This window comes from Trachymyrmex cornetzi, unplaced genomic scaffold (assembly GCF_001594075.2).
Source record: "Trachymyrmex cornetzi isolate Tcor2-1 unplaced genomic scaffold, Tcor1.1 scaffold230, whole genome shotgun sequence".
Taxonomy (NCBI): Eukaryota; Metazoa; Arthropoda; class Insecta; order Hymenoptera; family Formicidae; genus Trachymyrmex; species Trachymyrmex cornetzi.
Genome location: NW_017296957.1, coordinates 1,496,136 through 1,517,557, shown reverse-complemented (window position 1 = coordinate 1,517,557; position 21,422 = coordinate 1,496,136). Strand labels below are relative to the sequence as shown.

Genomic DNA, 21,422 nt, shown 5'->3' with positions numbered 1-21,422 from the left:
TAGATGGGTGTAGATGCAAATGATAATACATAATTCATTGAATATGTAAATGTAAGCGATACGTGGAACATCATATAGTGGAATAGTCACAAAGGGTCTAAAAGACCGAAGGTGTCAAATGGCAACGGAAGAGGATAAACACAAAGCGTAAGAGAGAGAATATAACCAAAGAGAGGAAGTGGTGTGTAAAAGGATGACAAAGAGAGATGTAGTTCTCCGAAGAGTGGTGAAAGATTAATGGTGTCGTAGCCCCGATTACTGATTAACTCGGATCCTATCAAAGTACTTCGCCATTCGTTAATCTCTCGATTACCATCACACCAAGCTTTCCGAACCTGTTGCACTCCTTTAGTAAGCGATTATTCTGCGAACTACGGTTGTCTTCTCGAGAAACATCGTTATTCTTATTATAATTAACTATTGTCAGAGATAGAACTTTTGATCTTTTGCTCTGCTGCGAGCTAGTCTTGACATTTAGATTTCTATTACGTCATCTTGTTTTTGAAATTTTTATTAAATTTTTTATTAATAGTTTTATTTGAATTTCTTCTCAAGTATTGATGATCTTTAAAGGTGAAATGTTATGATACTATTATAAGAATAAGATTAAAAAATATGAACGGATAATAAATAGATAATTATTCCTAATATAATATAGAAGATATACACGGAGAGAATTTTCTTTTAAAATTTACCCTGAAAATATGACAGTCGTGGGACAACATTGTATTTCGAAGATTTTTACCATGCACTTCAGTAAAATTGATCAAACTTATTTTAAACTTTATTGTAGTTTTATTAATGAATGAGAGGGGTTTATGTTAAAATTCTTCAAAATACAATGTTGTCCCACGACTGTCATATTTTCAGGGTAAATTCTAAGAAAAAATTCTCTCCGTGTACACTCTAATTAGAATAAAAATAGAAATAACAAAAGAAAATAAACATATATATACATATATATAAAATATATAAAGTAAAGTAAATAATTAAAGTAAATTTTGATTGATTTGTATTTCAATATTTGAAAAATCTTTTTATAACATTAAGTATTAAGAAATTCTTCTAGCATCAATGCTTTTCTTACAGTAAGTACGTATATATCAGAGAGAAAGTAGTTAGCAAATATTAAGAAAAAATAGTATAATTTATTCAAAATTTTAACGCTCACACATTGTATTAATGTACCAATAACGTCGAAAATCTTAATGTAATTTGTAGTGACAACGGAAATTGCAGTCGATATTCAAAACTATAGAGATAGCATAAAGTACTATTATCATGTTTGCACAATAATAAATATCAGCTATATAAATCGGCGATATTAGTGCCGAGAACTGTGACCGATCGATAGAAGTTTGTAGAGTGAATTCAGAACCTCGAATCTCAAGTTTCAAGCACGTCGAAGGTGCTTCAATCAGTAATAATTAGTGCCATCTAATTATAGATACTCACTTCTGTGTCCCTTATCCGTAACCGGATCTCTCCTCAGCTTTACCCTCCTCTTCGCATTCATTCGTGGAGCTGAAAGAAATATAAACGCAACTTTAAAATTCAATAATTTTAATTAACTTTAATTAATCGTCATTTCTCGTATTTCTATGCTTTAACAATATCCAAAGAAGTAAATCATGAAAATAAATAGAAAAGTAAAATTATGAAACTAAATAAAAAAAAGTATATAAATAAGTTTAATACGTGAATATATACAAAGGCATACTAAAAAATAGTATTGATAAAAAATATATATATACGCAACAAAATATATAACAACTTTATGAAATTATTTAAATCTTTCCGTGAAAGAGGTAAAACTTTATCATATATGTATATAACGAAATTCTGAAAAATAAAACTAATCTTACAGATATCAAAACACAGTTGTAATTTATAGATACAATTTAAAAATAAAATTCGTGAAATAGCGTGACAGAAAAATATTTTTTTTCTAATTTGAAATGGAAATGTAGATCGAAGTACGCTCACGGCTAGATAACAGCTTTTGGAATATTTTCACGAAATATGCAAGAACAGGCTGGTCATAAAACTTGCCATGATTTTAGCAGATGTATGTTGCTCGAATTAATTTATAACATGATGGATTCAAAAAGAAATGAAATTTATTTAACTGTCGATCATCGATTGCAGTGTATGTGAAACGATTGATAGATATTATCCCACGTAATATCTATCAGTCATTTTACACACGCCGACATAAATGATAGCAGTATCTATCTGTGCAAGGAAACAAGCTTAACTGAAGTTGTTGCATTTTCTGCGGGAGCGAAAAACTCTGCTTAATATACGCGTCACGGCGAGCTGTTGTATAAAAGGGCCGCGAAGCGAGGCGAAGTGAATTACGGTCGAAATTTTTTAACAATTCCTTTTTTTATAATGCGCCCCGGCAATTTCTGCTCGATGTAGCATAAAGGCGATTTAGGCACAACCCCCGATTAAATCTCTTCTATCGTTTCAACCCGATACTTTCCCTCGAAAAGTTGATCTGTAGATAAATTTTGAGATAAAACGTATCGATGTGACGGAATGAAAGTGAAGTAAATTTTTAATCTTTTGAAACGCAGATAAATTTGTTCAAAAGACAGAAGCAATAATAAAAAGCTTTAAATAAAAAATAAGAAAGGGTAATGAATCACGTCAATTATTCTTGAGTTTACATTAATATCTTTTAACGAATTCGCGTCCTATCTATGCCAATTGACAGGCTACGAAGTTATACAATCAAATTTATAGAGTAATTTTATTTAACGAATTTAAAATACAATAAAAAGATACTTTTTACTGAATCACACTATAAAGTATTGTATTTAAGAACTATAATATTTTAACATAAAAATATACTATATGCATATATATATATATAGTATGTAAATAATTAAACAATCTTTTTGCGCATGTTACGATTTGATCCTTAACATTTGTATTTAGTATTCTTGATATTCATGTACAAAAAAAACCGACGAACAGGAAATTTCCTAATGTAATTGCATTATACGCGTAAAGAAATTGTTTAATTATGTATATATATGCACTTTCCAAGTTAGTACAACTTTAAATGAAAAACGTTGAACACAATTCTGCGCGAATTTCATTAGAAGGTTAGCGCTACGACGCTACAAATTTGAATGTTGTGTAATTATTTAGCATAGAAAATGCGCGATTATCTTTCTGCTTTTCATTTTTTTGCGTGTTTTATCACGATGCATTTGTTATTAGTAGGCAAATTAATTTGCTATACATATTAAATAAATTGAATGCGAGACTTTAATTTTCTAAGCTTAGGAGATCTCACAATCTTTGTCAGATCAACAAGTAAGAATTTATCTATTAATTTGTTTCTAAGCGGCATTTGTATACGATTTGTTTCTATTTGAGTAGCATTTATATATATATGATTAATATATTAATCTTACAACGAAAAGTGTAGGAAAGATATAATTGATAAACTTGATTATAATGCAATCTAATTAGTTTTAAGCCGTTTCAAAAAACAAATCTTCGAATTAAATTATCAAATGTTTTTATTTTATATTAAAAATTCTATGAAATTATCAGTAATTGAAATTCTTTAATTTGTGTATATTTATAATTATACATTTTTATCGCGCGTGTGTTCTCTTATATATAAATTTCCTTTAATTCAGAAAATATTTCAGAGAGAGACCCTGTCCTTACGAGGGGTGTAATTACGTGACCCACTAATGATTTTAACAAACGACTCTGTGCAAACTGCGTTATCCGTCGCAGCGGTGAGCTTACACATGGTAAAATTACATACAATCACTTTAGTATGAAAGGTACATGTTATCTTCGCACCTCTGCTTTACTCTCTTCCTCTTTCTATCTTTCGCGACTCTCTCGCGTTTCTCGTTTCGTTTCATGCGCAGTTTGTTGCATCGCAGTTTATCGGCGGGATGGACGATGCCGTAATCTGCCTTCCGATCGACATGCCGTTAATGAACACGTGGACAGATCGCGATTCCCACGTAGCTCTTGCATGGCGTGTCAGATCGCGATAACCACTGCAACTGCAATCGATATTGCGCACGGACCTATACGCTAGGAGTTTCCTGCCGGGCGAGAAAAATGAAACGGTCCGTTTTTGCAGCTGTAACTCGGTGTGACCCGTCAGTGAAGAGAAAAATACTACGTCGAGCGGTCTCGTGATATCTTCGGAAAACCGTAAACGTTGGAAACGATCCAAATGTTTCTTGCGTGCTTTCAAGTGTCCGCTGTCGACCATCAATTTCTTATAATCGTAAGAGACGACAGTATCGCCGTCGATTAATTTCTTTTATTTTTTGCGTTATTTCGTTGTTAATTAACGATCGCATAATCTCAAAAGTTTATAGAAATAATCTTATAAAATAATATTTGAATGTTAGACAAGTCATTATTTTCATATATACACTTTATAATAAATTATTATATATTATGAGAACTTGAGAAGAGGGACATATTCAATTATAAATATTATACAAGATACAAAATTATTAATCAAATACATTTTGAATTTTTTCTCGGAAGACATTTATATATATTTCATGAAATTAATATATTGAAGATTTAGTCTGTATGTTTATTGAATCAATGTTTGAACTTCAAAAGATAATTTTCCTTTAATTTTAATTAAATATGATGAGAAAATGATGGATTGCTTTTATAGAAAGATTTAAAAAATTAGGTCAGCTATAATAAAAAGATAGTGCATCGTGACTGAATTAAGTTACTTAGCTTCTCATCTCTAGTGATGATAAAATCATTCAGTTAACGCAAAAATTATCTATGCAGATCTCATTGCACAACGGTAAACATATTTAGAAATTACGCTGCACGTGTATCGTAATCGTGAACGTTTAAACATATAAGAATTATAATTATTATCTAATTTATTTTAAACATCCGTTTTTAATATTAAACTTCGATCAGAAAGCTTTTAAATAATAATACCTTGCAGTATCTCATTGAATAACATTTTTGCGTTTGAAAGATAAAATAATTAAGCTTTTTCATTTTTTTTGTTGTAATAAATTATGTTTATATATATTCAAGAATTGTAGCAGAGAAGACGATCGATTAAATGCGTTTAAATACGCTTCTTTCCTACTGTAATATAAGCTTGTTGCTAGAACGAACATAAAATAGGAATATAAAGCGTGCTTTTTGAGATATATATTTCTATATAGCTCAGTAATCCACGCAGAGAAATATGTCGAGTCAGGGCTATATCACGATTCGATTCCTTCGAACAATAAAAAAGCAACTTTAAATTCGCAACAGGCTAAGTTATGATTTCACGATTCTGCTTCGTGCAATTTGATATACATATTTTAAAAAAATAAAAGAAACTACTGCTCTCAAATTACAGGCCACGATCTTAACTCTTCGAGTAAAAATCCTTCGTTATATGCATTTTAATGACTGTTATCATATAACAACGCTATTCTTTTCTCTTTACAAATTTTTAAATCGTAAAAAGCAAAATACATTTATTGTCAGTATGCAAAAAAGAAAAGTTTTCTCATGACAAATTTAGAAGTCCGCTGAAAATTTATTAAATAAACGTTAGCGATTAATAAACGAGATGTATGATATATTTTTATCTCGCTTTGTTAAAATATATTATTTTTTGTAAAAATTATGCCTGTATTCATTTATAGAGCGGCAAGGAAAATTCTTTTGTATCGACGCGCGCTTATCATTGATCTTATAGTTATATATCGTAATACCACTCCTATTCGCGGAGAGTGATTCTGTTAAAAGCAAGTCGCGCGTGAATTGCATGCAAACCGAGGCCGATGTTCGAGCGTGCTGATATCGGATACCGCGCAATAATTAACGTGTGTTACTATATGCAAAGACACGGACCGTTTTGTTATTTCCCATAGCAAATTAATCGGTATTTGAACTCAACACTCTGGACCTCTCTCGAACAAGAGAATGGATTCACGGTGACCTACGAAATTAAATTCCCGATTTTTAATTAACGAGATTTCACTATTGGCAGGACAAAAACCTCGGAGTTAACTGAAACTGATGTTGTCCGCGAAATTGAATCACCACTTGGCAAGCCCACAGCTCGATCGATCAAACGCAGTTTTCTTTCTCCTCTTTTTTTTTGCATAATGCTAACATTTGCACATAGTAAAGCATTCCTGTGGTTTATAGGTATGCGGTTTAGCCAGTTTTTTTCAATTAGGCAGAAAATCATTCATGAAAAGTTAGACAAACTTTAAGTCTTACGTATTTTTATCTATTGCATAATCTAATAGTAATGATAAAAAATTTGTTTCTACAGAACGCGAAGATAGATAATCATTGTGTATGTGAATATGTATATAAATATCGTTTTGCGATGTAGCAGTATCACATATAAAAAAAATTTTGCTGAAATATCTAAAAATTCAGCTAGATACAAATCTGAAAATAATTTTGTATAGGACTATCAAAGTAATTATGTAGGATGGATAACACTATAAAAAGTTTTGACATTCTAGCAACCATCAATTTGATTGTGTTCCGTTAACTGTGTCGAAAATTATCTTCTTAATTACGAGGTTGGTAGTGCTGTAACTAACTTAGGTTGTGTTCCGTCAGCTGTGTCGAAAATTATCTTTTTAGTTACGAAGTTAGTAGCGCTGTAACTAACTTAACTGTATTCTGTAATGGATCAACTGACACTGTAATTTCTACAGATATCTAGATATCGGATTCTCTTATGCAATTATATATTTTTTCAGAAAGCAGATTAAGAAGTAAGATAAAAAAAAATAGAAATATCTTATTGAAAAAAAGCATTCTAAAAATGCATTCAAAAATATTTTTTTTGTGCATATTGTGCATATTGTTAAAATTATTTTTAGATCTGTATTTAGTTAACTTTTTAGATATTTTAGCAAAGCCATTCTTCCCATGCAGACTTATACACCAAGAGAAAGGTTTCTTCGATTTAAAGAAATGTTTCTTTGCTATACAGTTAAAGAAAAAATTTCTTTAATTTGAACGTCATTTCTTTGATTTGAACATATAATTTCTTTAAATCGAATAAATTTGTTTATTTGATTTCAAAAAATAATGTTTAAATTAAAAAAAATGACGTTCAAATCAAAGAAATTTTTTCTTTAACCGTATAGCAAAGAAACATTTCTTTAAATCTAAGAAACCTTTTTCTGGGCGTGATATAAGTAAGCTATATACGTTTTCCGTAACAAAGAATATAGAAAAATATTAGAGAACAATAAATAACCAGTGAAAAAAGGTAATAACGTCAAATAAGAATTAAGATATACGTATCATTTTGAAAGTATTTCCGTAATAAGACTTACCAGGATCACTGTCAACGTCATGAATAACAATCTTGATACCTTCCCCGTCGACCAGACTTCCCTGCCTAGGCAATTCGCGTTCTTCAGCAGCAACTCTGCTAACAACGGCTGCAGGACCACCTTTTACCGCTCCTGGTTGAGCCGAAGTTAACGCTCTTATCGCGTTTATGTCGGGTCTAAAATAACATATAAAAGATTTATATGGTATTAGTGAAAAAATAATTTTATTTTAATAAATTCTTTATATCATGTAAAAGGGGTTTGATATCTTTAAAAGGAGATTTAAACATAATTTTTTAAATTAATTACATTCAATAGAAAAACAATTCAATAAAATGATTGAGACAGCTAAGTACAACATTTACTTGCTAAACATTATCGAATTAAACTTAACCTTACAACACAATTATTGGTACAATATTGCCCAAATATTATATCCTTAACTTTAATCAATTTATTGCTAATAAATTATTACTGAAATATTTGACTTGGAAATTTCGAGTATATTGTACAAAATTCTTAATAACTTTCTACTTTGGAAAGTTCTTTATTGATTCACTTTAATTATCCACTAAGAAACAAAATGAGCAAATTATTTGAACGACGCCTACAAATTGTTACGAAAACCGCTAATGACTCTCATTGCCATAAGCATGGATATAAGCCGATTAAGTGACCGATTATAACCATTATGCGGATTAGGCGGATTTGGATCCTCACGGGTTAAGCCGCAAGATTGATATTGACTGCCCACGTGGAAACTAGTTTTATTATTGCGAAACTACCTCAATAGCCAAGACAAGTTTAATAATTTTACCAGCGCTCGAGGCGAAGCTCGAAAAACGTTACATCCAATATCGACTTTCAGCTTTCTCGGTTAAAGTTGCGATAATAAACCGCTGAGAAGTATTGTTTCACTTGATAAATATCAGTACATGTTGATTATATTGACTTAAAATTATGTAACTTTTCACAGCTCTATTTTCCAATGATATTAAGCAGTATCTGTATTACTTATTTCTTTATCTGCGTGATATTAGGTAATACATACTTAAATTTCTTTTGAGCATTTAATTGAAATTTTTATTTTAATTATGGAAACAATAAAATATGAATTTAAACTTTCGTTATCATACATACTACTTAAATTACAGCTTTAAAGAAAATGAAACATTTGCAAGTGTAATAAAAAAATTAGTACTTGTACCGGTGTAATTCTACGCCAATTTTAATTTGTCAATTGCCTTTAACTTTCAACGTAAAACATTTAATTGCTAAATTAGATTCTCTTTACAATGCAAAATGGATGAAGAGGGTATAAAAAATGTAGTCAATTAACAGACGTTTCTACTAGACAAAAATAAAGTTTTTTTTACTTTATAACGAAATGTAGTCACAATTGTGTTAAACTGTCCGCCGCGCGGTGAGCATCCCCAGGCACGCCATAAATTTACTCGTCCACGTTGGTACGATGTCATGGACACAAATTACCGTCCTAATTCTAGACCATAAAGGCTAAGGAAGCTTACGCTTGAGGTTCATAAAGTAACCCTAACCGCTTTAACCATCCTACTTCGCATGAAAACAATCGGTGGCTTTGTGCCGAATCCCGTTTGAAAATATTTAGCGCTAAATATGCAAATCGGATTTTAATCCGAAATAACATCTATACTCGATTTTTACATGATGTAAAAAATTAAAAATGACTATATCCATATAGATTTCTTAATTATCTTTATGACTCTTTTTTGAAAACAATTTTTTTAGAACATTTTAAATCAAGTTTTTTTTTACACTCTGACAGTATAGCAAATATAATATGCTAACTGAATGCTTATTATCATTAGACTTCTTTGATAATAGTTTTTAGAAATTTTAGAAAAATAAAGAAATTTAGTTCTATGAAGATACAGGCTTCTTGTATGAGAAAACTTCAATTCACACATTCAATATTAAATGTAAAAATATATTCTTAGATATAAATATGCCAAGAGAAAAAGGTTGGAACACTGGTGCACTACCGAGTGTATGTAGTTCGGTGTCTATACGAGCTTCGGTGTATAACATATTGAAAGTTGCCGACATAATCGTGCCAAAGTTTCTCGTGTAAAAGAGAAATTCAAGCGATAGTTACGACAAGAGAGAAAGCATTTTCTGGAAACTAAAAAATAAATGAAGAAATGTAAGGTTAAAGTTTACATGAAGTATTCATATTTATGAAGTATTAAAAATATATACAGTGAGAGCAAAAAGTATTCGTACAAGGAAATTTGTTATTAAAAAAAGTCTTATTTGTAGAAAATAAACATTAATTAGTAATTTTATACAATGAATACATTCTGTTCTAACATAAACAAACGAGCTTCGCATGTATTCCTGATTTTAGAAGCTACATTTCTCGTCTGTATGAATACTTTTTGAGCATTTAAACAATACAATTTTTTTTAATTTTCGCTTACTTTTCAGATGATATATTTTGTATAATTAATATACATCTTTTTGGTAGGATAACTCCGGCAAATACACCGCGCTGGAATTTACGCCGCAGAAGTCAGAAAAAAATAGAAGGAGTGGGGGTAATTTTCTCGCAACTACTCTGTTACATGCCTTTATGTTATATTATAGTTTTGTGTTAAGTTTAAGTTATTGTGTCATTATACGTCTTATTTATATGCATTATTTGTAAATTTTTCATGAGCCATACATACCCCCCTCCCCTCCCCCTATGAGTAGCCATATATCCCACCCCCATGGGATATACGGCAAAAATGCAAGAGTGTTTTAAAAAGTTCATTTTTTAATATGAAAAATAAATATTTCGGATTTCTAATATTTTTTTCATAGTAGTAGACAATACAAAGTTTTTACTGATACAGTTCGTTTACTATAAACACAGTAAATAATACTGAATAAATTAAATTTTTGACAGATGCGGCGTATATACCGGAGTTACCCTATATATAATTTTAGGAAACATACAATCTATTTTATTTTTTATGAATAAATTATTAATTATCCAAAAAACAAGAAATGAAACGTCGAATCGACATCAAATTGATGTTGAAATCATCATATTTATATTGATTCGACATCAATTCGATGACTCACTTCTCGCTGGATAATATTTTTTTTTTAAATAAAGTTTTTTTAAAAAATAGTTTCTGTGTACGAATACTTTTTGCACTCACTGTACGTCAGCTCCGTTCTTTAAAAAGTACGAAATATTTATTTCGTAATATTTTGTAATTGATATATATGCATATATGATTTGTCATATATGCCTGCAGCTTTCAAAGCTCTTTTTAAATGTTAGAAAGTAATATTAATGTTGAGTATGAAATCTTCATTAAAATTTATTAAAAATTAAGAAGTTATATTGAGTGATCTAGTTATATCGTAAAGATTTGATGATCTTTTTGATGGAATTTTCTTCGAATCCTTGTTATCAAGAAAACGTTGCTCTTGAAGATGTCCGTTAGAAGTTCAAGACGTCTTTTTCAACTGGCACAAGAACTAGATCTATACAAGAGATATTTTCAAGCATCAATTGAAGGAATATAGACGTTTTTACTGCTTTACTTTAAAACCGGAAAAGTTATCACACCGATTCGCAAAATAAATAGAAATTCATAAGACGGTTTTGCAAACCAACAAACTATTGTCTGGCAGCCCCGCGGCTGCGCTGCATTAAACAAACGATATCGTAGCGTGCATGACGTTGATGCAACCGCTACGCTGCGTCTTCCGTTTCTCTTGCAAATTGAAACTTGCAATTCCGCCGAGCCAACGTGCGCCCCGCAGCGTTGGGCTTATCTCGCATTTTTATGCACAGCGTTGAAGACCCGAAAAAAAAAGAAAAACGAAGAAGAAAACGGTGTAACGTTGAGGCGAACGAGATAGATTTCAAACGAGCCGTGCAACTTTTAACGAGTCTTGTCCACGTAAAAGCGTTTCCGTTCTTCAGAAATAACTGTGCGATCGTGGCACGGCGATTATTAAATTGTTTTGTGAAGAGGTAAAAAAGAGAGAAGAATAGCTACACGACGTATGAGGAATTATCAAATACGCTATCTGTATTTTTTATTTTATAAGTAACGGTTTTTAAGTATTATAGTATGACGTACAGGATCGATAGTAATATTAAAAGACTTCCATATTGTCTCGCGTTTTGTAAGCTCCTTTCCTATGTCTCGTCGTTTTTGGGACATTCGTAATCGCATTTTGAATCTGTCTTTTGTAGTATTACTTTCAGCCATCGCTTCGTCTTAGAATATAACTAAATATAGTTATAAAAAAAGAATATTTTATTTAATTTCAAATTTCTTTTCTTTGTTATAGTCTGTACAAGAAAAAATACAGTTTATATATATTTATATACATATATAGATTTTATTTTTTAATTGAAAACATGTAGATTTTTATAATTCTGATTAACTTCCAATAATATCAATTATTTAAATTTAACTGAAAAAGGGATTTGTCTTTTATTTATGGTACGTATTACACGTATTCTTTTTAACAAAATAAAAAAATTACATATTTTTCTTTATTTGAAAATAATACAAAAAGTTTGATGGCAATTTAGAAAAACTGGATGAAAAATTGTTTCAATAAAAAATAGGTATGGTTTTTTAAAAAATAATTAGGATAAAACGAGAAAATTTTTATTTAAATTATTGTTTTGAGGAAATAAAAGAATAAATTATGGACGCTATCTGTATTTGTTATAACTAAAATTGTATTATGAAATATAAATATTGATTGGGTTTTATTGAACATTTTATATATTAGGTGTTAAACTTAATTCCTGCCGTTTTTCGTCTCCAAAATTGATTTGTTTCGAAGAGAAATACCTTAATCAAAGTATTATTAATTAGTAATAAAGTAGAAAATGGAGGAAATTACTTTGATTAAGGTATTCATTCATCTTCCCTTCGAAACAAATCAGTTTTAGAGACGAAAAACGGCAGGAATTAAGTTTAACATCTAATATAATACATTTTACGTATAATACATATAACATTTATTTTTATGTACAAAGTATAAGTTTCCAATTTTATTAACTTTTGCAGAACCTATACAACTTTAATAAAGTTTTACTTCGTAAAAATGCTTTAAAAGTCTTAAAAGGCATGAAAATACATTTTTTAAATATAAGATATTTTTAGAATTAAATTATTTTTATCAACTTTTTTTGCCAAAGAATTGACTGAAAATTCTTCAAAGAATCTGTTATTAATAGCGGTTACAAAGGCGGAATCACCGTATCAGAGGATAAAATAGGCTTCCTTTGATCTTACATTGATAGTTATTTCTTCTATAACCGTGTTCAATCATGCGAATTCGCTTGATATCGACAAGAAGCGATTTCGGCTGCAAGCACTCGACCTTTAAAATATGAAATTGTTGATTTGACGAAATCTTGCTTTAAACGTATGAGCGCAAGAGACGTTTATTTCGGTAGAAATAAAAATACAACAGCCGCCGGGGAAATCTTTTTGAAAATATCTCGATCATACAGATCAAGAATGAAAATAGCGAACGATCTCGTATCTGATTTCCTTTTAAATCTCATGTTTTGATGGAGTAGAAAGTGCGTTTTGGAATAGATAAAGTTACGTGTAAATCCGCGAGATTTCTTGAAGTTTTGCCGATAATTTTCCTCTAAAAATATATATTTTTCTCCATTTTCTTTTATTTGCACGAAGATACTATTTCAGAATTACTTGGTCTTTTATAGTTTGTATGAGACGTGTTCTAAATTACAGTTTATGTTGTTTATCTCTATTCTATAATTACAAAAAAAGCATTAATTATTACATTTTTTAAGAAAGAGAATTGCAAAATTTAATATAAATAAGTATAAAATAAAAAAGATAAAGATAAATTTAAGAATATATTTAAAAAGCATGTACACTTTATACTACATGAAAATATAAAGATTTCCCAGTTTTAAAAAACTGAATAATATAATTTTTTGTATTCAAAATTTTCTGAAAAAAATCTGACTATGATTATGTAGAAATAATCTATGAATAACTATAAGATTTCTTTTATAATAAATAAAGTCTTAATATTAAAAAGATTAAAAACAGATCAGAACAGAGTTGCAATAATGTGACTGTTTTTTAATATTTTCTGAAGACGCTATAGGTTTCATATGTTTACAAAAAAGGTTTATTAATTCTTTAAAAGGAGAAAATTTTTTCACGTGCCCAAGGTATGCAAATTAAGTTCAAGCATATATCCTTTTTTTAAGCATAAATTAAGACTGAAATGTATATGGATGTTACGAATAAAGTAACAAGAATATGAATAATCAAGAGCAGGTTTCTGTGGCTAGCGGTAATGTATGGTAACGTATAACAAAATTACGGTTTTTGAATTAGAATAGAGAGAGAATAGAACTGAGGGGAATAGAATTAAAGAGATTAGTTTCAAGAAATATGAACTGCAATCCGAATGCAATTAAATATTATTTAGACATGTGATCGCAGAAGTAAGTGCTTTTTGTTGAATTCCTCATCAAAATTTCTTTTTTCATTCTCAATAGGAAGTCGTATTGCATTCATATCGAATTCTATGATCAAATGCAATGGAATGTCACATGTCGGCTTCAAAAGAGGATATCTCTCTTTCTCTTTCTCTCTCTCTCTCTCTCTTTCTTTCTTTCAGTTTTGTGTGAGGGTTAGTCGGAGCTAGATGGAAATTTACAAGATCATATCCCTTTATGAGATTCTTCCCGTTCTTTTCATTGCAGCTCATAGCCACTCTTTGAAGGAGAATCGCTTAATTGCGCAGTGCCATCACGAACTCCGACAGAATAAAAGCTTTTCCTGGTCGTTTCGCTGAATAAGAATGAGCTGCGCGGCGATATCGATTAGTACACTCTGTCGAGAGTCTACATAAAAAAAGAGTCCTGTTTTACTTGCACGTTACTTTCTTATTGTGTGTGTGAGTGTTACTTTCTTGTTGAAAAAATGTAAAGTTAAAATATAAGAGAAAAGCACATACAAAAGAGAGCTAAACTGTAGCAGTATACATTATTGATAATAGCACAAAATTAATTTCTATATATATTTAGTATTTTTTATATAATTTATTAAGCTTATTTCGGTTTCCGACTAAAAATCGTTTTAAAACAAACATTAATCAGAAAATTATTTAGAAATTGTTTAAAAAATTGTAAAACTTACAAACATTAAAAGTTTGTTGTTGCGTAAACAAATTATATAAATTTTGTATAAAATTTATACAACTATAAATTGTATAAAATTTGCTAGAATTAAGAAAATTCTGCATAATTATAAATTGCAAATTCTTAATAATGATAAATTGCAGGTTTGCGCGTTTATGTTATTGTTCTCGTATTTTAGTTACGAAAACTCAAGTTATATAGAAAGATGAACACAGGACAGAATAACACGAAACGCGATAATTAAATTAAATCGCAGTTCCGTAAGTAAATAGGAATTACAATATTACACGATTAAAAAATTATGTCGTGACCAGAGTTAGGGGAAACAATAATTACTCGGACGGGCCATAAGTAAACGAGAATTAAAACTTTATTATTACATTTCTCTCTAACTTTTGTTAAGAAAAGGAAGAAGTATGATGTAAGTTATTTCATTTTCTCTCTTCCTCTTTAGAATTTTTGTAAATTGTTTGCGTCGTTAAAAAAAAATAAGGAAAAAAAACTTTGAACTAATTTCTTTTATAATGTTTAAATATTTTGTAGAAAATCTGCATTTTTTAATTTGTTGATTACTCTCTCTAGGTTCTATATTTTTTTCTATGTTTGCATAATAGTCAAGTAAATTTTTTACTCTTTCAAAAAAATTGTTATGATAAATCCAAATTAAAATTTATTATTAATTTATTATCTTTCTCAAATCATGTATAATGAAGTTAAAGAATGATACAATATCAATAATAAACTTAGATGATTTGCTGAGAACACAAAAGTTTGTCACACAAGGGGCGTGAATTCTTATTATAGAATCAAATTTTTGGAGTTACCACAAGAGAGAAAGACAAGGTAACTTTACTCGACGCGTGAGATGGATTGAAAATTTACTGGCAGCAACGGAAAGTATGTCAGTTAAGACGTGCGATATTCAGCAGAATTATCGGGACGAGTTACCCTGATTTCTGGCGGTTTACCGAGTTGACGATACCGTGGTCGTGGTTGATGCGGCGCACAGTCAGCCGACGCAAGCATTCGAAGCACGACCAAATTTCGACGTAGCAGCACGGTCGTATTAAAGCACAAGTGTACTTCTATTCTAACGTCGCTTTTTACAGGGTGGCTGTTGCCAGTGTGAGGCCGATATAAGGCAGGAGGAAAAGTGCTGCGCACTTGTTTTAGTTCTAACAGCAGCTCTCATGTCTCAATTTAGCAATCTATAGGTATCTTGAAATCGAGGTCGACGAATGTGCCGCTTTAGATAGTACATTGATCGTGAATAATCGATGATTTTTTTTTCGAAGGCGTAAGAACGAACCATGTATTTTGAAAAGCTGTATGTATGCTTCATTTACTATTAATGCTAGATAGATTAAATTACAAGAGACAGTCTTATTTCTTCTATATAGGTTTACGTTCGTCATGTTCGATAAACAAATAAATTAATTTCTCACCTGATATAATACTCACAAATTGCAAAAAATAATTTTTAGATGGCGAGACTAAAAAGAAGACATAAACTATAGAGAAATTATATGAAAAAATGTTTACAACGATGCACGATGTTTATTTCATGAATCAATTAAAGTCGCTTACAATTTGTTTAATTAAATTTATATTTTGAAATATTGAAGTCAATCAATATCTATCATTAATCTAAATTTCTATATATTATGTTTATAAAAAATTATAAAAAAAATATTACAATATTGTAATTACAAAAGAAATATTTACAATTTCTTGAGTAATATACACGAAAAGAACAGTTTTGGTGAAGTATCTAAAAATTTAGCTAGATTTGAAAACAATTTGGTTTGTACCATCAAAATAATTATGTAGAACGCTTAAACTGATTGCTGAAATTAAGAATTTTTATCAAATAGCAAGATTGTTATCAATAATTAAGTGTTCCATATAATTCTTTTAATGGTCTGACAATTATTTTCAGTCGTTAGCTATAAATGTTTATACTTCAGAAAACTTCATAATAACTTTATAGTAACCAATTTTTAATATTTTTAAAACGTGTTTCAAAATTGACTTGTGCATGTGTATGAAGAATTAATATGTATATAGCTTTCAATGCCATCTGGCTGTATGAGATAACGATTACGTGATCTAGATGATTTATAACGCTGACTGATGATTTTAACTCATCGTCTTTCACAAACTTTTTCATTCGGCTACAAGAAAGATGATGACGGCGAAGGATCACGAAGGTTAAGCCAATTTTGACAAGAGCGATACATCATCGCGCGATCCTTCCGCCAAACATCTCGACTCCTTCATATGAGCGTAACAACCTATCCGAGGGATGACACTTCCTTACCTTCGATACCTTCGATCCTTTCGATATAGAAAATGGTTAAAGAAATCTTTGACCGCGATTATTGGATTATATCAGCAGCGATTGAATTAAGTGTTCAGATTTTAAACCGCATAGAAAAAAAAATTATTTTTTTAATCAGATTTAGAAAAGCATCGTACATGGAAAAAACTGTTTTAATGAAGTATCTGAAAATTTAGCTAGACCTAAAAATAATTTTGTTGAACTATCAAAATAATTATGTAGAATGTTCAAGTACAATGCTGTAAAAAATGTTTACTTTTTAATAACCAGTTTGAGTGTCATTATACATACTTATTTTGATAATCCGACAAAATTATTTTCAGATTTGTGTATTTAATTAAATTTTTATATCAGTTAAATTTTTATTTCGGCAAAACCATTCTTTCTGTATAGGGTAACTCCGGTATATACGCCGCACCTATTAAAAACTTAATTTATTAAGTACTATTTACTATGTTTAAAATAAACGAATTATATCAGTGAAAACTTTGTACTGTCTACTACTATGAAAAAAAAATTAGAAATCTGAAATATTTAGTTTTCGTATTAAAAAATAAACTTTTTGAAATCTTGCATTTTTGCTATATAATGGATGGGATATATGGCAAAAATGCAAGGGTTTCAACAAACTAAACCAAGAATTTTTGCTATATATAGATAATGGGTGGGATATATGGCAAAAATGCAAGGGTTTCAACAAACTAAACCAAGAATACGAAAGCAAAGCACTTGTATTTTGCTCTCTCTCTATACAACATGCTTTACTATTCCTCTACACGTATGTATCATGAAATAACCACTAGGTCTTTTACACGCCTTACATGCAGTAATCATTTTATGTAGATTATAATTTATGATGATGCTGCTTGTTACACACACAGTGACAAATCGATTCAACTCAGAATAATTTCATTAATATTAACAGTAAAAAGCTGAAATTATAACTCAATATTAATATAACATAAAGGCATGTAATAGAGTATAAGTTGCGAGAAAATTATCCCCACTTCTTCTATTTTTTCTGACTTCCGCGGCGTATATACCGGAGTTACCTATCCTATGTTTGTAAATAATAAAAAATGTTAAAAATGAAAATAAAAACGATTAAGATTAAAATGTTTATTTAAAATGAAATTTTTCAAGGTTAAATAAATTTTTTAATTAATTAAATATCATAAAAATGGAAATATATATCTAATTGACATAGAGAATATACGTGACTGCAAATGTTTAAGACAAATTTTAATTTCAATCTTATATGGTTATTCAAATATATTTTTAATTTGTGCAGCTTCATAGTATTATCCGTATTGGGTACTGCATTATAAACGCAAGCCTCTCGAATAGTTAATATCGCAAGCTTGCCGTTATGCTGCATTTTCGAGTATAACCTTCTATAGCGCGGAAAATTAAGCTCTCCGAAATTGTAACAGTTCCGAACTCGACTTTGGCAAGAACCGCAGATGCTCGCACGCGAGTAAATGTGCACACTTAACGAAGAGTAGGAGAAGGGATAGGGTGGTATTAATTATTTCTCTAGTAGCAAACTCCCCTGTTTGCGATCCACTCGACCTCTTGCTGGCGATTCGCGTATATGTATTTACAACATACGTTGCACATTGCGTTTTATTGGAAATAAAAGAGTAATCATGAGTAAGCCATGGTAGAGCGGAATAGGGAAAGAAATCACAGACGGGGAGTAGATCGATCCTCATTTTCGCCGCGCCGATAGATACAAGAAAAATGCTTGTTCGGTTCTATATTGGAATCTTTCGCTGATTGCGAATCGATATTCGTTCGCTACAAAAGAAAACTTAAAGTCTGGAAAACTTAATCCGTTTTGAGTTAAATTTAACTAAGTAAATTTTCGCCCGTATTACTAGTAAAATTAAAAAAAACGGATAGTGAATCTCTAAGTTTATTTAATCCCATCTTTATTTAATCCAAATTTATTGATGCAAACGAGCTTTAATGAGATGTAAACACTAGGCGTCAATTACATTGTTTTATCAAAGTAGATTAAACGACAGAAACATATATCGTTTTATATTACTCTGAACATATTTGATTGATCACGATACATATCGAGACTACCATTTCGCGTCAAAAAATGTCGGTATGGAAAAATGTGGAAATCTTTCAGTAAATATTCTGAATATGCTTGTGTATGTGAGAATTGTTTCAAGATACTTCGTATATTGAATATTTCAAATTATTTCGTTCATAATAAAATAGATATAACCAACATTTGCGGATTGCGAAAATTTTGCGTAATATAGATACATCGCTCAAGAAATATTTTAACAATTTATTTCAGGATACGTCGATTTATTTTTCAATTTTGATTTGCATGTTTTTCATGCAAGTATCCTATAATTCTGCTAAAATTATAGAACTGACCATAGATTATCTAATATGTAATAGGAAGTTTCGACTGTGCGTTTAAATGTGTATTATACTGAAGAGACAGCTTCGAAGCATAAAAAAAGATATTCCAGAGAATTAAAGTATATATTGAGAGCATTTCTTATTAGAAAAAATACTTTTAGAGATTAATTTAAGCTTGTAATTTACTGTAAAATCTCTTTTATATATGATTCTAAGAAGTTATTTATTAATCTTTTTTATTCTTTTTATAGAAGATTCAATAGACATGCGGAAAGATAAAATTTAAATTTAGCCTGATATATATATTTGGATGGAAAATATTTAATTTTAAACGCGCATATGCAACGCGGAAAACGTGAGATAGGTCTTTTTTTTACGCACGTACACAAGTGTAAAAGTTTAAATTACTTTCGGAAAGTAGAGGCGAAATGTCTACCGTGACGTCAAAATTCCGGTGTCAAAACTCGGTGTCAAAAAACAAGCAAATATATGTGAAAGTTCGAAATTAAAGTACAAAATTGAAATCGGCAGAATGCAGATTTACGTCATTCCCATTGCTAGAGTTAGATTATCGTAGAAAGCCGAAATAATGAGTGAGTTACTGGAGATTATTCGAACAATTCATCATTAATATTAATTAAAATAGTGCAAAAGTATATGTACTCTTTTTATATTGGATTTAATTATTAATTTATTTAAAATTAATTACGTTAATCATTAACTTATTTAAAATTAATTACGTTGATCATTATGATGTTTACTTAAGAATGTATATTAACATATACATAACAGAAAATATATAACATAACATAAGAATGTATAATGTATTATACAGGATGATAAAAAAGTTTGTATGACAATTTTAGTGTGTTTGTCAAGTTATTATCTGGGTAGCAGGTTGACGTCATTTATCATTTTGACGTTAAAATGACGACAAATAACGTCAGCGTTCTACTTGGATAGTAACGTATATTTAAAAAAGTAACATTAAAAAATATTTAAAAACTCAAGAGGGCTGGTTACATCTCATTAAATATCAAAAAGACTGCACCAAAAGATTTTCATCGGTTTATAGTAGACTGAAGATCGTTCTATTGGCCACCTGGGAGAAATTACCCGTAGAAAGATGCGCAGCCATCGTATTCCCAAAACGTCTTAAAACTTTCATCAAAGTTAAAGGTGGCTACTTTAATAGTAATTATTATTTTTGATATTTTTAATAAAATGTAACTAATAATCTAGAATTTGCTTTTTTTTGTAAATATACATTACTATATAATGATAAACATAAATCTTTATAGTCAAACTTTTTGTGATCCTATGTATATAGAGGATTCAAATACGTTGTAACTGTTTAATGATATAAATTATAAAGGTTTAATTATATAATAACAAAATGAGAAATAAGATCTCGCGAGTGCTGTTATCATGTAATAAACGTCAAATTAAATTGCATTGGAATCAATTTTTCAACATGCCATGTCAATCCGGATAGCTTAACTTCTTAATAAAAAACTGATTTCACTTTGCTTTATATATACATTATGGTGTAGATGCGTGGTCATGTTTTCTCTCCTCTTTTACATAATAAATCTTATAACGGCGCCAACAGTAACTTACAATTGGGAGCCTCTTCGTCGATTGCGCCTTTCTTCGTCGGGTACAAGAACGGGTTGGGACACAGGCGGTACCACCGCAGGTGCAGATGACGAGTCTAGCTTAATCATCTTCTCGTCGTCGGCCGCGTCGTACGGCATCACTGGTTTCACAGCGCGGAAAGAGGACCTGCGAGCAGGCCGTTCTTCAGGTTCTCGGGTGCCTGCGAAGAAGCAAATGACCAACGACATTTTAAGGCCGACCATTATACTTGAAATATTGAACGCGACTCACAATAGCGAGTAAATCGCTTTGAATAATGAAATATAAGTAGAAATAAAAAAGTAACGTGGATTTAATAAAACGGCTCGGAAGAGATAAGAGTTAGGCTATAAAACATATTTTAAATCTTACACATTATATATATATAATATATATAAGAGAGTTAGGCTATAAATACATTTTATGTATTTATAGCCTATATATTTTATTTCTAATTTGATCGATTTCAAATTCCTGATATATACCTACACACACACACACACACACACACACA

General features: G+C 30.1%; 1 protein-coding gene across 1 annotated transcript in view; it reads right to left on the bottom strand.

The window, feature by feature from the left end:
- The window catches only part of Fife (regulating synaptic membrane exocytosis protein fife), a 182,279-nt gene that overhangs the window by 64,063 nt on the left and 96,794 nt on the right, over positions 1-21,422 (bottom strand). Inside the window, exons 9-11 of the mRNA XM_018507283.1 lie at positions 20,891-21,089; positions 7,344-7,519; positions 1,456-1,524 (exon numbers count right to left, since the gene is read on the bottom strand). Coding sequence (XP_018362785.1) covers positions 1,456-1,524; positions 7,344-7,519; positions 20,891-21,089 — 444 coding nt within the window. The remainder of the gene's footprint in view (positions 1-1,455; positions 1,525-7,343; positions 7,520-20,890; positions 21,090-21,422) is intronic.